Here is a 13991-nt window from a genome sequence, read left to right as displayed (position 1 = left end):
TGTGTCCCACCGTCTGTCCTCTGAGTCCCACCGTCTGTCCTCTGTGTCCCACCGTCTGTCCTCTGTGTCCCTCTGTTGTTCACCAGGTTCCACTACATATTTCATGACATTTTTTCATCCACAATAACTGAAGTTTTCACTGATGTCCTCATTGTTTGCTGTTTGTTTGGATGTTTTCAGACATGCAGTGGAGCCTGTAAGGAAGTTCTTCACTTCATCCTATTGTGACTAACGAGGAGTTCTGACCCAATCCTCCTTGCAAAAGGTACCATGTGACTGAACTCAACCCTGGAGGTTCATATCAGCAGAAACCGACTAGTTTGACTTTCTTTTCATTATAAAACATACGTTTATTATGAAATATGCCACCAGAAATTGAAAATAAGTGAAGCTTTTCAGCTCTTGACCTTCTCTACTAAACTGAGAACTTCTTTCAGCTGGGCTTAGCTGGACCAAGTGGCCATTAAGACAAACTGGACAGCTTTTCCAGTCTGAAACAAAAGATGTTCTGACCAGTTGTCTTATAAACTTTTCAAAATATTTCTAACCTAAGAATAAATCTGGAAGTATTTGACTTGAACTTTTAATCTAGATGTTTACATAAAACTAATTTATTTTCCTGAATGTGAAATTAATAAATATGAAATGAAAAATGTCAAATAAAGCTTTGGTCTTGCAGAACATTTGCTTGTGAGTTTCATGAGATCAGTGGATCCTTCAGATGGATCTGAAAGTGCTTCATCGTTTTCTGGAGATGTTCCCAGATCTGCCATCTGTTAGTTTGGAGAGTCCAGCAACAGGAATACTGGATCGGTTCTGCTCTGCAGAACCTGAAGGCCTTCCACATCTAGCCCGGTTGGTGCCTGTCTAAATGGGTTCCTCGCTTTTATGGGATGTCGCCAGTTGATCCAAAAATGGTGTAAAATAAGAGACGTCTGACTCCGTTTTTCTCTTCACACTTTAATCATGCAACTGTTATCACAACAAATTACATCCATCACAATACCTACTACATCACAGGTGTGGTTGCTATAGTAACGCTCCTCATGGACACCGTTTCTGATCACTGTGTGAGAGAACAGAAAGATGACTAGAAACCACCTGGCTGCCATCTTGGGCATCTAGCAATCTGCTGATCTACAGGTCCTTCTCAAAAAATTAGCATATTGTGATAAAGTTCATTATTTTCCATAATATAATGATACAAATTAAACTGTCATATATTTTAGATTCATTGCACACCAACTGAAATATTTCAGGTCTTTTATTGTTTAATACTGATGATTTTGGCATACAGCTCATGAAAATCCAAAATCCTGTCTCTTAAAATGAGCATATCATGAAAAGGTTCTCTGAACGAGCCGTTAACCTCATCATCTGAATCAACAAAGTAACTCTAAACACCTGCAAAAGATTCCTGAGGCTTTTAAAAACTCCCAGCCTGGTTCATTACYCAAAACCGCAATCATGGGTCAGACTGCTGACCTGACTGCTGTCCAGAAGGYCATCATTGACGTCCTCAAGTAAGAGGGTAAGACACAGAAAGACATTTCTGAACGAATAGGCTGTTCCCAGAGTGATGTATCAAGGCACCTCAGTGGGAAGGAAAAAGTGTGGCAGAAAACGCTGGACAACGAGACGAGGTGACCGGACCCTGAGGAAGATGGTGGAGAAGGAACGATTCCAGACCTTCAGACCTTAGGGGAAGCAGTGGACTGAGTCTGGAGCAGAAACATCCAGAGCCACCGTGCTCAGGTGTGTGCAGAAAATGGGCTACAGGTGCCGCATTCCTCAGGTCAAAGGTCAAGCCACTGTTGAACCAGAAACAACAGCAGAAGCGCCTGACCTGGGCTACAGAGAAGCAGCACTGGACTGTTGCTCAGTGGTCCAAAGTACTTTTTTCGGATGAAAGCAAATTTTGCATGTCATTCGGAAATCAAGGTRCCAGAGTCTGGAGGAAGACTGGAGAGAAGGAAATGCCAAAAGGCCAGAAGTGCAGTGTCAAGTACCCACAGTCAGTGATGGTCTGGGGAGCCATGTCAGCTGCTGGTGTTGGTCCACTGTGTTTTATCAAGGGCAGGTCAATGCAGCAGCTATCAGGAGCTGTTGGAGCACCTCATGCTTCCATCTGCTGAAAAACTTTATGGAGATGAAGATTTCATTATTCAGCACAACCTGCTCACAGAGCCAAAACCAGTGGTATACTCACCATGGTGCTACTGTTGGCCTGCCAGCTCTCCTGACCTGAACCCCATAGAGAATCTGTGGGATATTGTGAAGAGAAAGTTGAGAGACCCAAAACTCTGGATGAGCTTCAGGCCATCGAAGCATCCTGGGCTCCATGACACCTCAGCAGAGCCACAGGCTGATGGCCTCCATGCCGCATTGAAGGCTACAAAAGGATTCCTGACCAAGTACTGAGTGCATAACTAAACATAATTATTTGAAGGTTGACTTTTTTGGTATTAAAACACTTTTATTTGTCGGATGAAATATGCTCATTTTTTGAGTTTTTGGGTTTTCATGAGCTGTGTGCCAGCTGGAGATGGGCACCAGCAACCCTCCTGACCCCACTGAGGGACAAGGGTGTAAGAAAATGGATGGATGGATGGATGGAGCTGTTTGCCAAAATCATTAGTATTAAAACAATAAAAGACCTGAAATATTTCAGTTGGTGTGCAATGAATCTAAAATATGAGTTTAATTTTTATCATTACATTATGGAAAATAATGAACTTTATCACAATATGCTAATTTTTTGAGGAGGACATGTAATCCAACTTAATCTGAGTTTAGATTAAACAAACTCTTAAACTCAGCACCTGCTGGTCAGGTGACCCATGAACACAGTATCCTGTGGAAAAGCCAATTTATTAAAGGTTGGATCCTTTTGAAATCATGAAGTCAATGTTTCCATAGCTCAGTGTTTCTCCACCCTGGTCCTCAGTCCTCCTGCTCTGCATGTTTTAGATGAGCCTCTATTCCAGAACAGCTGATTCAAATGATTGCATGACCATMAAGTACTGCAGAAGCCTGTTAATCACCCAGAGATACAATCCAGGTGTGTAGCAGAAGGGAAACACTTAAAACAGGGGTGTCAAACTCCAGTCCTTGAGGGCCGGGGTCCTCCACTTTTAGATGTGCCTCTGCTGCACCACACCTGAATAGAATAATTAGGTCATTAGCAAGGCTCTGGAGAACTGAGGAGGTAATTAAGCCATTTGATTCAGGTGTTTTGTACCTGTGGCACATCTAAAAACTGCAGGACAGCGSCCCTTCAGGACTGGAGTTTGACACCCCTGACTTAAACATGCAGGACAGGGGGAGTGTGAGGCGTTGGAAACACAGCCATAGTAACAGCTGGAGTCCAACATGGGAGCAGTGATGCCAACACTGATGCTACCTATTGAGTGAAAATAGGAGGGTGTGGTCATTGAGGTGCCATTGATCAGGTTGGGCATTTGAACAGCAAGGTGAAGCTGGTGGCTCCGCCCACCTTAATGTCTAGTCAATGGTTGTTTTACAGACTGATGATTTCAGTTAGCATAAAACAGGTTGTACTCAGTTTTAGGCTAAAACAGTTAGCATAAARCTGAGTACAACATGGACTGGGTCGGGTCTGGGTTGGTGGGTCTCGTAAAAGTGGATCCAGACGTTGAGATCAAATACGGATCAAATTCAGAAGACAACTGTAACCCTTGACCCAAACATTGAACCAATCACAGCAAAGGTACAAAAAACAGTAAAAATACAAAATTAAGACAAAGTCTTAGAAAACGCTACATTAAAAATGTGAATGTGACATCACATGCTGCAGAGTCACATGATGTCAACAACTCTGTGACCTTTTTCCCTCTTTTCCCTTTCAAATTAAAAGCCCTCAGTATTTGATTCCAGGCCTTCAGCGTGGATGCTAATGATCAGCTAGAGCTGTGCTAGCAGTATCAACAGTCAGAGAAAACAACTCTGGTCTACAGAACCAGATTCTGAAGTTGCTACATGACCCAAACAGCCAAAACATCTGMAGATGGACTGTGGTTCTGCAATCATCTAAAGTTATCCAATTAATGCTACAAAGGCTCATCTGGTTACACTGAAACCATGAGCTGTTGGTCACATGACCAGAAGATGGTCTTAGGGTCCTACCTGTGGGGTGGTACTGCCACAGAACCCAAAATACCCTCCATCTAGAACTCTGACTTGGGGTTAARCAGGCTTGTGTTTGGACAGTGAAGTTGAACTGAGGTCCAGACTGATTAGAATGGCAGCAGAACCGAGCCTGGTTCCGACCACGAGGCTAGCTTTGACCTGGGAGGCCAGCCTCCCCCTTCAAGTCAGCTGATGCAATGCTGTGACCACCTCTCTGGTGGGTCAGGGGTCAACCACAGGCGGGCTGGCTGGCATCATTCATCTCACAGATGGCTGGAAGTACTTTGAGAGGCCAATGTGGTCATAATGTTCTGCTTGATTGGTGTTTTATGTCAGCATTACTCACATCACTGTGATGTCACTAAGTTAGATAAAGACATCTTTCTGGTCAGGCCGGTTATGTCGCTGCTGATGTGGAGGGTTTCAGAACTGTCGGGTCAGAACCGGTTCTGTCTAGTACCAGGTAACATGGGGTTGACTAAGCACTATGGTGAGGTTCTGGGTGGGACAGCTACATTCAGGACTAAAGTTGTCAGTTTGAGCTCAGGAGACCCAGAAGGTTCTGGGGAGTTCTGGAGTTAAACTACATATGTGGGCTATCAGGGTCAGACAGTTTCACTTGTAGAGTCCACTGAACCCTACAGGTGTTCACTGAACACCCTACAGCAGGGGGTCCACAGTGGGTCCTGGAGGCCCGGCATCCTGCATGTTTTAGTCTCTCYMTGGTTTAACACACCTGCATCAAGTGATGCTCATTAAAGGCCTGAGGAGAACATGGACCTGCTGAGGAGGTTGTTACTATCACCATGGAGAGACTAAAACGTGCAGGATGCCGGGCCTCCAGGACCCACTGTGGACCCCCCTGCCCTACAGTGAACACCCAACAGGTGGAGCCACCTGTAGGGTGTTCAGTGAACTTAGCTGGATCATAGACTAACAGACGTTCTTCAACACTTGGCTGGAAAATGAACAGATTAAGATAGAGATGTAATGTTGGAACGTCCTCCAGGTGGCGCCACAATCCTTTGAGCAGAGCGACGGGGTATGTGATCGTCAATCTGAGCCCCTGAAAGACCAATAATTTATCACATTATCAACAGTTCACCCAGAATGCACCTCACCTGGCCAGTCACCACTAAAGGATCCAACTAAGCATACCTGCCAGGGTGAATCCTGATTGGTGGAGGTTTCGGGGGCCTGTTGGGGTTTTGGTCCCCGTAGGACCCCTGGTGGTTGGAGTTGGTGGGACTGACTTGGTCACACTGATGACATCATGGACTGGACCATCATAGTTACCGCGGGGAACGCCACGGGCCTCAGCCATCTGGAGCATGGAAACCAAAGCATCAGAAGCCTGACTGGCCAGTTCACAGATCTGTCTGTTAACCTGCAAGTTATGACTTAACTGTTTATATTGTTGTTCAATATAAACAACAATATATTCTCATTTACGCTGTTTTAATTTTAAAGATCAGAGCAGCTACCTTGCTGCGTGCTCTGATCCGCTTGTAGACGGTGTCAGGAAAAGCCTTTCTTGCTATAAAGCGTCCAGAACCTTCGGYCACGTTGAGCTGTCCCTCCTCCAGAACAACCCGACCGSCGCTGATCACTACTGTGGGAACGCCTCGAAACTCCAAACCCTCCAAGATGTTTACCTCCAATGTCTGCACAGAGAAGTTGGTGGGGATGTAACTACTGATTAGATGGACTAGTTTGAGTAACTAACCAATCATACCAGCGGTTACCAGGTTGTGAGTTGTGGCAGAAACGGTTAGAGTCTCTTTTGGGTTCCAAATTACAATATCAGCATCAGATCCAACAGTAATCCTTCCTGAAGAACAAGACACACACAAGCACATCCAGTAGGTTGGGATTACGAATGACTCAAATCTGATCACCAGTTTCCAGTAAAACATCCATAAACACCACCCTGGATTTTACCCAGAAGCTCAAAGTTTGTCCTGCAGGTCTCATAAGAGATGAAGTCTGAAATTAGAAGCTGCACGATGCAACCAGCAGCCGACTACGAAGGGGAAGTGGATCAATCCTTTAGAGAAGTGGCTGAGCGTTACCAGATGGGCTGGTTCCCCAGTTTGTTTTAACTCCACCCCCAAGTCGACAGCGGAGGGAGCCTGATGACCTCTGTCACCGTGGTAGCTGTGCTTTCTGATTAGCAACACCCCTAAACAAAACCCATCCATCCATTTTCTTTACCCTGGTCCCTTAATGGGGTCAGGAGGGTTGCTGGTGCCCATCTCCAGCTAACGTTCCGGGCGAGAGGCGGGGTCACCCTGGACAGGTCGCCAGTCTGTCGCAAACAAAACCCTCCCACTGGTTTTGTTTTTGACCTTCTGACCCAAAGTCCATGCATGTGCTGAGAGGAGCAGTTGCTTAATAAACTTCAGGCTGTGAGGTCCATAAACTGACTCTGGCGCAGAGGCTGGACCCACTGAACCGATGGGCCTGTAAGCCAGACCCCTCTGTCCGGCTGTTCATGAAACATCTTGATGACTTGAACCCATCAGCCGACTTTCTGGGGACGGAAAACGTTTCCCATCAAGCCTCACCAGTTGAAATGAAGTGCTGCGTACCTTTGCGTGGGTACATGTTGAAGACCTTGGCAGCGTTGGTGCTCGTCACTGCAACAAACTCATTCTCGTCCATCTTTCCTGTGGACTGCAGACAGAACAAGATGGAAATCAGCGAAGCCTGAAAAAAACAGGTCACCATCCCTCTTCAAATCTATCAAACGTTTGAGATGATAAAATTCTCATTTACGGTGTTTTAATTTTAAAGATATTAAAATTGGCACACATGTAGAAAAGTGTTTCAAATTTCTACCAGAAGAGGGCGACCTCATGAATTTTAGGTTTTTAAAGAATCTAAGTTTTATTTGTTTTATTTTTTCAAAATGAACTTTCTTTAGATATGAACATTGACCAGCTCAAACATAAATGTCACCATTTGATGTGCTACACCAGATTATAGCCTAAGCTAATTTGCATGTGTAGTCCCAACCGCATCAGTTGCTAATGTGGTGTTCAACCTGACCTTCCACCAGCAGTTCGCTTGTTTCCTCATGGAGCTTAGGAACATCTGACCTTTGGGTGTGATGTCATCAGTCAGAGCGGCTTCAGGTGAAGGGCTCTTACCACAGCTCTGTCCCAGATCACAGACAGCCTCTCTTCAATGCCGCTAGTTCCCTCTGGGATCAGCGTGAAGTCGTCTTTACCGACAGCCTTCTGAGCTGTGGAGAAGCTGGCCTGAGCGCTGGAGGTCACCTGGAGATCGCCGCTGAAAAGAAACACCTGTTAGACTCACCTGCTGCTAGGCTAAAGTGGAGTCAGAGAGGTGTGTACTCACCATGCTAGCAGAGAGGTCAGATACTGTGGCGTGGACGGATCCGGGTTCAGGGGAGGGCTCATCACAAAGGCAGCCGCTGTGGTCCAATCTTTGGCCCAGTAGTGAGAGCCGTCAGTGGCCAGGCCAGCTGTGATTGGCTCCCCATACACAACCACACCTGAGGACAGAAAGAGAGKTACAGCTTGGTGGAGCAGGTGTGGTTTGGTTCAACCTGACTCCTAAAGGTAAGGCATTCAGTGACACCAGTTCAGTTCCATACTCAGAACATAAGAGCTTCGTGGAGCACCAGGACCTGGAGCTGCAGTCCAGTACCTGTGRAAACTGGTGTCAGGGTTGACATGAGATGTTCACCTTAGACCAGTGTTTCTCTATCCTGGTCTTCAGGCCCCCTGTCCTGCATGTTTTAGGYRTTTCCCTTCTGCCACCTGAATTGTATCTCTGGGTGATTAACAGGCTTCTGCAGTACTTGGCGGTCATGCAGTCATTTGAATCAGCTGTTCTGGAATAGAGGCTCATCTAAAACATGCAGAGCAGGAGGACTGAGGACCAGGGTGGAGAAACCCTGCCTTAGACCAAAGATCAGATTGTTGCCAAGTCTGAACTAACCCTGTCTGTTTCCTCCAGACTTGAACTCTGACTTCCACACTGAGTAGATCCAAAGTGACATCAACAGAAGCTGAAGTCAGTGAACGAACTGGTTCATGAGTTCCTGGAGAACCTCAGAATCTGACTTTGACCTGTAGGAAAGCTGGTTCTGGTACTCACCTTTTTTCCTGGCTTTGGCGATAACATCACCAGCAGACTTGCTCATCACCTTGGTAACATAGAGCGGGCAGTTGGCCTGCTTGGCGATGGTGATGGCCCGATAGACTGCCTCAGTCTCCACCTGAAACACAAACCCAACAGCAGTCAGATCTGGGGCCTGAAAATCAAACACCGTTATTCTTCATCAGTGGTCTCAATCTCCAGTCGGTCTCATGCAACTTTTAAATGTATCCCTTGTCCTATACACTTAAATTAAATGGCTAAMCTGCCTCACTAGCATGCACTCCAACTCTACATCTACATCATCTGTTGATGAGCCAATACTGGAGCCAGGTGAAGCAGAGAGACATCGCAGGATACCTAGAGTTYGAGACCAATGTCCACAGAAAACCATCCTGWGTGGATGAAATTATCGGACAGAACAGGTGGAACCATCACTCCCAATGACCCACCAAACCAGAACCGCGTAAAGAAACCACACTGGTGGCGTTCAGGTACTTTTACCTCTTCAGGGTGAGATAAAACATGGCCTTCAGGTCCAGTAATACCCACACTGAGAAGTTTTTTCTGCTCCTGAAACACAAACCATTTCAGACCACTTAGAACCAGTAAAATCTAGTTAAGACCGGTTTGAATGTGTTCAGTGGTTCATCTTGTTCAGGTGTGTTACCTCATCGATGATGTCACCGTTCTCAGCATGGACCTGAGCAATTGCTCCAAGATCCCGGAGGATCCCAAACGCCTCATAAAGCTGAGCCCCAGGAAGCAGAAAGTGATGAATAAATAAACAGAAAGTGGAAAACAACAAATAAACAAGAACATGTTTCTGTGTTTCACCTGAGAGTCGGAGCTCTGGTACCGGTCTTTGTAAGCCATAAAGAAGAGGAAGGAATTCACCCCTGAAACACAGCAGTACAGTCAGTAGGTTGGTATCGTCAGTGGTGCCGTTCTACTGATGTCATCATGAAGGTTCTGGCCTCGCTGTGAAAGTTACTGGTAAATGGCTCTCAAGGTGTTCTCCAGGTCTGCATCGGAAATGGACCAAGTGACAGTCCAGAACCTGGTTTCATTTGGGTCTTTGTGGATGGATTTGAAAGGTTTTCTAAAACCTTCCTCAGGGGTCAAAGAAGGATCATTTGGATCAGTCTGGAAACAGTCCAGAGTCTTCCTASATGTCCCCACATATAAGTGGGAGTATCAAGAACCCAGTAAAACCTGTCAGAACTTTCCATCTATGCCACGATGACACATATTGTTGACCCAGCTGCATATCGATCATGAGAAACTTTCCATTAGCTGCTACAAGTTTGATCACCACCCCGTCTCTTTAACCTTTTTTTGATCACCTTTATCTTTGACGAGCGTCTCCAGCTCCTCGTAGAGGCCGTCGTGCCACCTGGTGACATCCAGATGGAAGGAAAAGTCACAGCACGCCCTCTGCTCTGCCGTCTCCTTCCACAGATCAAACGCTGACAGCAAGCTAGTCCCCGGCTCCACCAACACATGGTCGACTGCAGACAGACAATAATGAGGTGGCATGCAGGTGGGGGTGATGGTGGATGATTGGTGGTCACTGACTGATGGTGGTGGTTCCTCCAGACAGGGCGGCTTTGGTTCCCTGGTAGAAGTCGTCACACGGGATCAGGCCTTTCTGTGGAGCCTGGAGGTTGGTGTTGGCATCTACGCCTCCAGGGATCACCAGCTGTCCGTACGCATCCAGCGTCTTCACACCAGATGGGATGATCAGGTTCTCACCTATCTGCCTGTCAGGAAACAGGAAGTGTGATCGTGTCAGAGGAGCTCACACTGACACCTGGTGACCAGGTGAGATTATCCAGCCACAGGAGAACTGGCTGAAGATGTACCTGATAGTCCCGTCCTCAATGTAGACGTCGGCATAGAACGACTGATCGTCATTGACAACCTTTCCTCCTTTGATGAGGAGACAGTCTCCCTGGAAACAGAGAAAGAGAGAGGTTTGTGGGGAAATCCGAAGGAGGAAGAGATGACTGATGACATCCAGGATTCTCGATATGACCCAAGGTGACCCAAAAGAACACAGCTCACAACACGACTCAGTTCACCACCCGGTCCGGCTCAATGTGACCTAAGTCTTCATACAGACGTTCACWATGAAAGATGGGCATTGGAGGAACCAACCAGGAAGCTCAGGAACTTAATGATCTAAAGACAAGATTTCCTGAATCCAACATGTCCTCCTTTGTTTGCTGGAAGAACATCAGAGATGAGATTCTTGAGGTGATCGGAGACCATCTCTAACCTGTGCCAGGATTCTCCTCTCTSAGGTGGACAAACTATTAATCCAGAACTTCCAGAACAGATTGAACCAGACTGGGTTCAATGAGGCGTTTCATCATCTAAACCTGCAGATTTCACTAGAGCCGGGAATGCCGATTATTTCTGGAACCTCTGAGCATCAGGAGCGAACCTGCAACCATTGGATGAAACGCCTCATCACGGAGAGAACCGGGCCAGGGGGGGAGGAACTGATCCAGAGGGGAACCGGTCTGGRGAAAACATCCTGAAGTCTCCATGATTTTGGTTTGGTTTGTTTGCCGAGACCGAACCAACCTCTCTGGTTTGAGAACGGTTCTGACATGAGGCTAAAAATAAAACTAGACCTTGAAGCTCTGCAGAACCAAATAAGCGGAACCCAGAAAATCAGCTTTCAATGCAGGAACATGAGACGTCCCACTGCCCCTGAATGCAGCGCGCTGCATCCAGCAGAACCCAGACATTCATCTCGGACAGAGACAAAAAGAGCTGAGCGGCCCAGAAGCTGCACACATCCTGTCAGTTCGGTGGGTCTCCTCCCTGTCAGACAGGCGGAGCTTCAGCATCACCGGCCCGGTCCCATCCCGGCTGCACTCGGCTCGGTTCGGGTTGGACCTACCGCGGGTCTCTTCTTGACCTGGAAGGACATCCTGACGGATCTGGGTCGGTCCGGATCAGCTGGCTGATTCTACTCCTCACGCGGACCCGCAGCTATTGTTGCTGCAGCCACCTGTGACGTCAAGATTCAGCTGATATACACAGACACAGTTTCCGGTGTGGACCTTCACAATAAAGGCACAAGCATGACAGTAGTGCTTTGCAGTTGCCATGGTGACCACCAGAGGTCCGATAGACTCTTTTTAGATGAGTTCGGATAATCTGCTGTTCGGTTCCGGTTCAGCAGAAAAACTGAGTAATTGTTTTCACTCTGTAAGGACTTCCGGTCTGAAGAATAACCCAGTTTGGCTCTGAAGAAAGAAAAATGAYCAGGTGGGGTAACAGATGTTGTAATCCAGTGGTCCMCAAACTACGGCCCGTCCACATTTGGCCCCCTGAGCACAACACCAGAGAGCATTCAGATTTATTTTTCATATATTCTATTTTCCGGTTTCTTCAGCCACCAGGGGGCTCTTTAGCAGGAAGTGTAAACTGTGGCTGTTTTGTTTTGCATGGCGCATTGCTGCCATCTKTTGGACTTTTAGGGAACTGCTKGACTTATGTTATTTAATCAGCGGTMAAATCTAGCAGTGGAGATGAAAGCAGCATTCCTGGTCGAGTTCCTCGAAGCGATGCAGCTTGTACTTCAAAACGAGCCTTTATGTTAACATATGAGGAATTCGTAAGTTACTTTCCCTSAATGGAATATATACTAGTCAGTCCCAGTGACCGTTTCACTAACGGTTTTTACCCATGTGCCTTCTGGGTAAAACTCAATYGAGCCAGACAGTTCAACTGCAAATTGAAGAAGAGAAGATGGCGGAACTCTGGGGGAATCCATCAGYGTTCCTGATCCTGACCCGGGAAACTGCAGATGTTCTCCAGGGTCTGGATTCTTACTAAGCAGCTCCAGTTTGGACCTCCTTGTGCACTGTGGTGTAGGGCTGAAACGATTCCTCGAATGATTCGAGTAACCCGATTATTAAAATTCCAAGAGGAAAATGTATCTGCCTCGAAGCTTCGTTAAATTCTGTTTAGACCATGTTCTTATTTGCGTTGCGCTGCACTCTCACTTCCGCCTGAGTTGTTGATGAAAGCTAAGTGTTAGTAGCATAACGTTCATTTTTCAGTCAGCAGATTATGTCTGGGTTTTTGTCGTTTTTCGGGAACCAATAAACATCCTTAAAATGATGCCTGGAGGGGGTGTATTTATACCCATAGGACACTGCGGGCGGCTGTGCTTTCGATGTGTAGCTTTATGGACAAACCAGAAAAATAATTTTATTCACTCAGCTTTGCCTCGCGCTCTGACCTCAGCGCAGGTCACGTGAGCCTCCTTTCACTCAAGCTGGACACAGGTTGACCTGTATGGACATTTACATCAACCCCCTGTGTGGAGTTATGATTCTCTGCAGAACTCCACATCAAGGTAAGAGTCTAAACCCGCCGCTTTAGCTCTGGTTGTGCAGCTCTATGTGAACTGAAGGAATAACTTGTAGTCGCGCATTTTCRTGAACAAAAATTATATGCGGAGTTTACATCTCTACACGCTGATGAGCTCAGGTTCTCCTCTTAGTCATAGGTGTAAATCCGGATGGGGGKTGGGGGGTGGACCCCCCAATCTTGGAAAAGTCTAGAATTGCCCCCCCACCCCCAAAGAAATCATGAAAGAAACCATTGTATTTAAACAATATCAATGTAAAAAAAAAAAAAAAAAGTTGGTATAAGCTCCGTTAAAGCCGCTGAAATGAGGAGCTAGCTGTTAGCTGTTAGCTGTGGCACTGCAACACTAAACAAAAAACCCTCCAGTAAGTAAATACTTRAAGCAAAATACATGTAACACCTTTTATTTACTTTCACTGTTCAATAGGAAGAAACACATTGACGATAAAAATTAGTCCACAGTTCGTTTTTTCATTATTTTGGCTGAATCRTGATAAACTGCCACCTTGAACGTTGGAAATCAAAACTAGCTAAACTGCTACATTGCTTTCATAGACTTGGCTCCTTTTTCTGTCGAAGGTAGACAATATTTCAGTTATATTTAGCTCTCTAACTCTGACTTTAATAAGAAAAGTTTGAAGCTGGAGGGAGCGGCKGAGCGTTAGCATTAGCTAACAGCTCTGTATGGGAGCCGAGACCAGAGGGGCGACTGCAGCTGGCAGTAAAACAAAAATAAATAAAGTATGCCTTTATTTMTTACCATCTTCAATGTGGAGCCTTTAAAACCACAAAAGAAATTCAGAATATTTTACTAGAAAACCCTGGTTCTGACCTTTATGTTATGAGACTTCCTAAATATTCTATTYCTACATATGTATAGGTTTTAAAATGAAACCCTAACCCTCCRAAAAAAGAAGTTTAAAGCAATTTAAGTTCTAATTTAAATAATAYATGATTTGTATTGACTGCAATAAATCAATATTATGATGAATTTTATTAAGTGGAGTTATTCAAACTTGTTTTTATTTAGAGCCTTAAGTTTTTGTAAAGATGTAGCAGAGATTAAATCTGTGACTCTGAATCAAACTCGTATCTAAACATTTGAATCTTCGTTTGACTTCTATGGGTCTCAACAGGTTGTTTACTGAGAAAAACACTCTGGTTATTCATTGCTACTTACTAGTCATTTATGGTGGTGCAGCCTGAACACACAAAAAAATTTAAACCACATTTTACTTTGCCTAACCCCCAAAATTGCTTTTAAGAAATTTCCCTGTTTATGACCCCCCCAATAATGAAATGGGATTTCCTCCCTTTCA

At 45.7% G+C, this 13991-nt stretch overlaps 2 protein-coding genes across 8 annotated transcripts in view; one reads left to right on the top strand and one right to left on the bottom strand.

The window, feature by feature from the left end:
* Positions 1–683, top strand: part of LOC103460746 (rac GTPase-activating protein 1) — a 16633-nt gene extending 15950 nt beyond the window's left edge. For all 4 annotated transcript variants that reach the window (XM_008403049.2, XM_008403050.2, XM_008403048.2 and 1 more), the window contains exon 17: positions 181–683. In XM_008403049.2, the coding sequence (XP_008401271.1) occupies positions 181–232 (52 nt within the window). In that variant the 3' untranslated portion in view covers positions 233–683. The remainder of the gene's footprint in view (positions 1–180) is intronic.
* Positions 684–3250: 2567 nt separating this feature from the next.
* Positions 3251–13991, bottom strand: part of dpysl4 (dihydropyrimidinase like 4) — a 13410-nt gene continuing 2669 nt past the window's right edge. Inside the window, exons 1-16 of one of the 4 annotated variants that reach the window (XR_001776315.1) lie at positions 11192–11337; positions 10143–10231; positions 9856–10040; positions 9624–9788; positions 9115–9176; positions 8948–9028; positions 8782–8850; positions 8278–8398; positions 7513–7669; positions 7302–7443; positions 6741–6825; positions 5895–5980; positions 5634–5813; positions 5308–5473; positions 5065–5215; positions 3251–4832 (exon numbers count right to left, since the gene is read on the bottom strand). Coding sequence is in view for 1 of the 4 variants with exons in the window: in XM_008403044.2 (XP_008401266.1) it covers positions 5124–5215; positions 5308–5473; positions 5634–5813; positions 5895–5980; positions 6741–6825; positions 7302–7443; positions 7513–7669; positions 8278–8398; positions 8782–8850; positions 8948–9028; positions 9115–9176; positions 9624–9788; positions 9856–10040; positions 10143–10231 (1680 nt within the window). In the remaining 3 variants the exon portion in view is untranslated. The other 3 variants (XR_001776314.1, XR_001776313.1, XM_008403044.2) reach the window with 3 other exon arrangements.

Source organism: Poecilia reticulata, unplaced genomic scaffold (genome assembly GCF_000633615.1).
Source record: "Poecilia reticulata strain Guanapo unplaced genomic scaffold, Guppy_female_1.0+MT scaffold_282, whole genome shotgun sequence".
Classification (NCBI taxonomy): Eukaryota; Metazoa; Chordata; class Actinopteri; order Cyprinodontiformes; family Poeciliidae; genus Poecilia; species Poecilia reticulata.
This window is presented reverse-complemented; position numbering and strand designations above follow the sequence as displayed.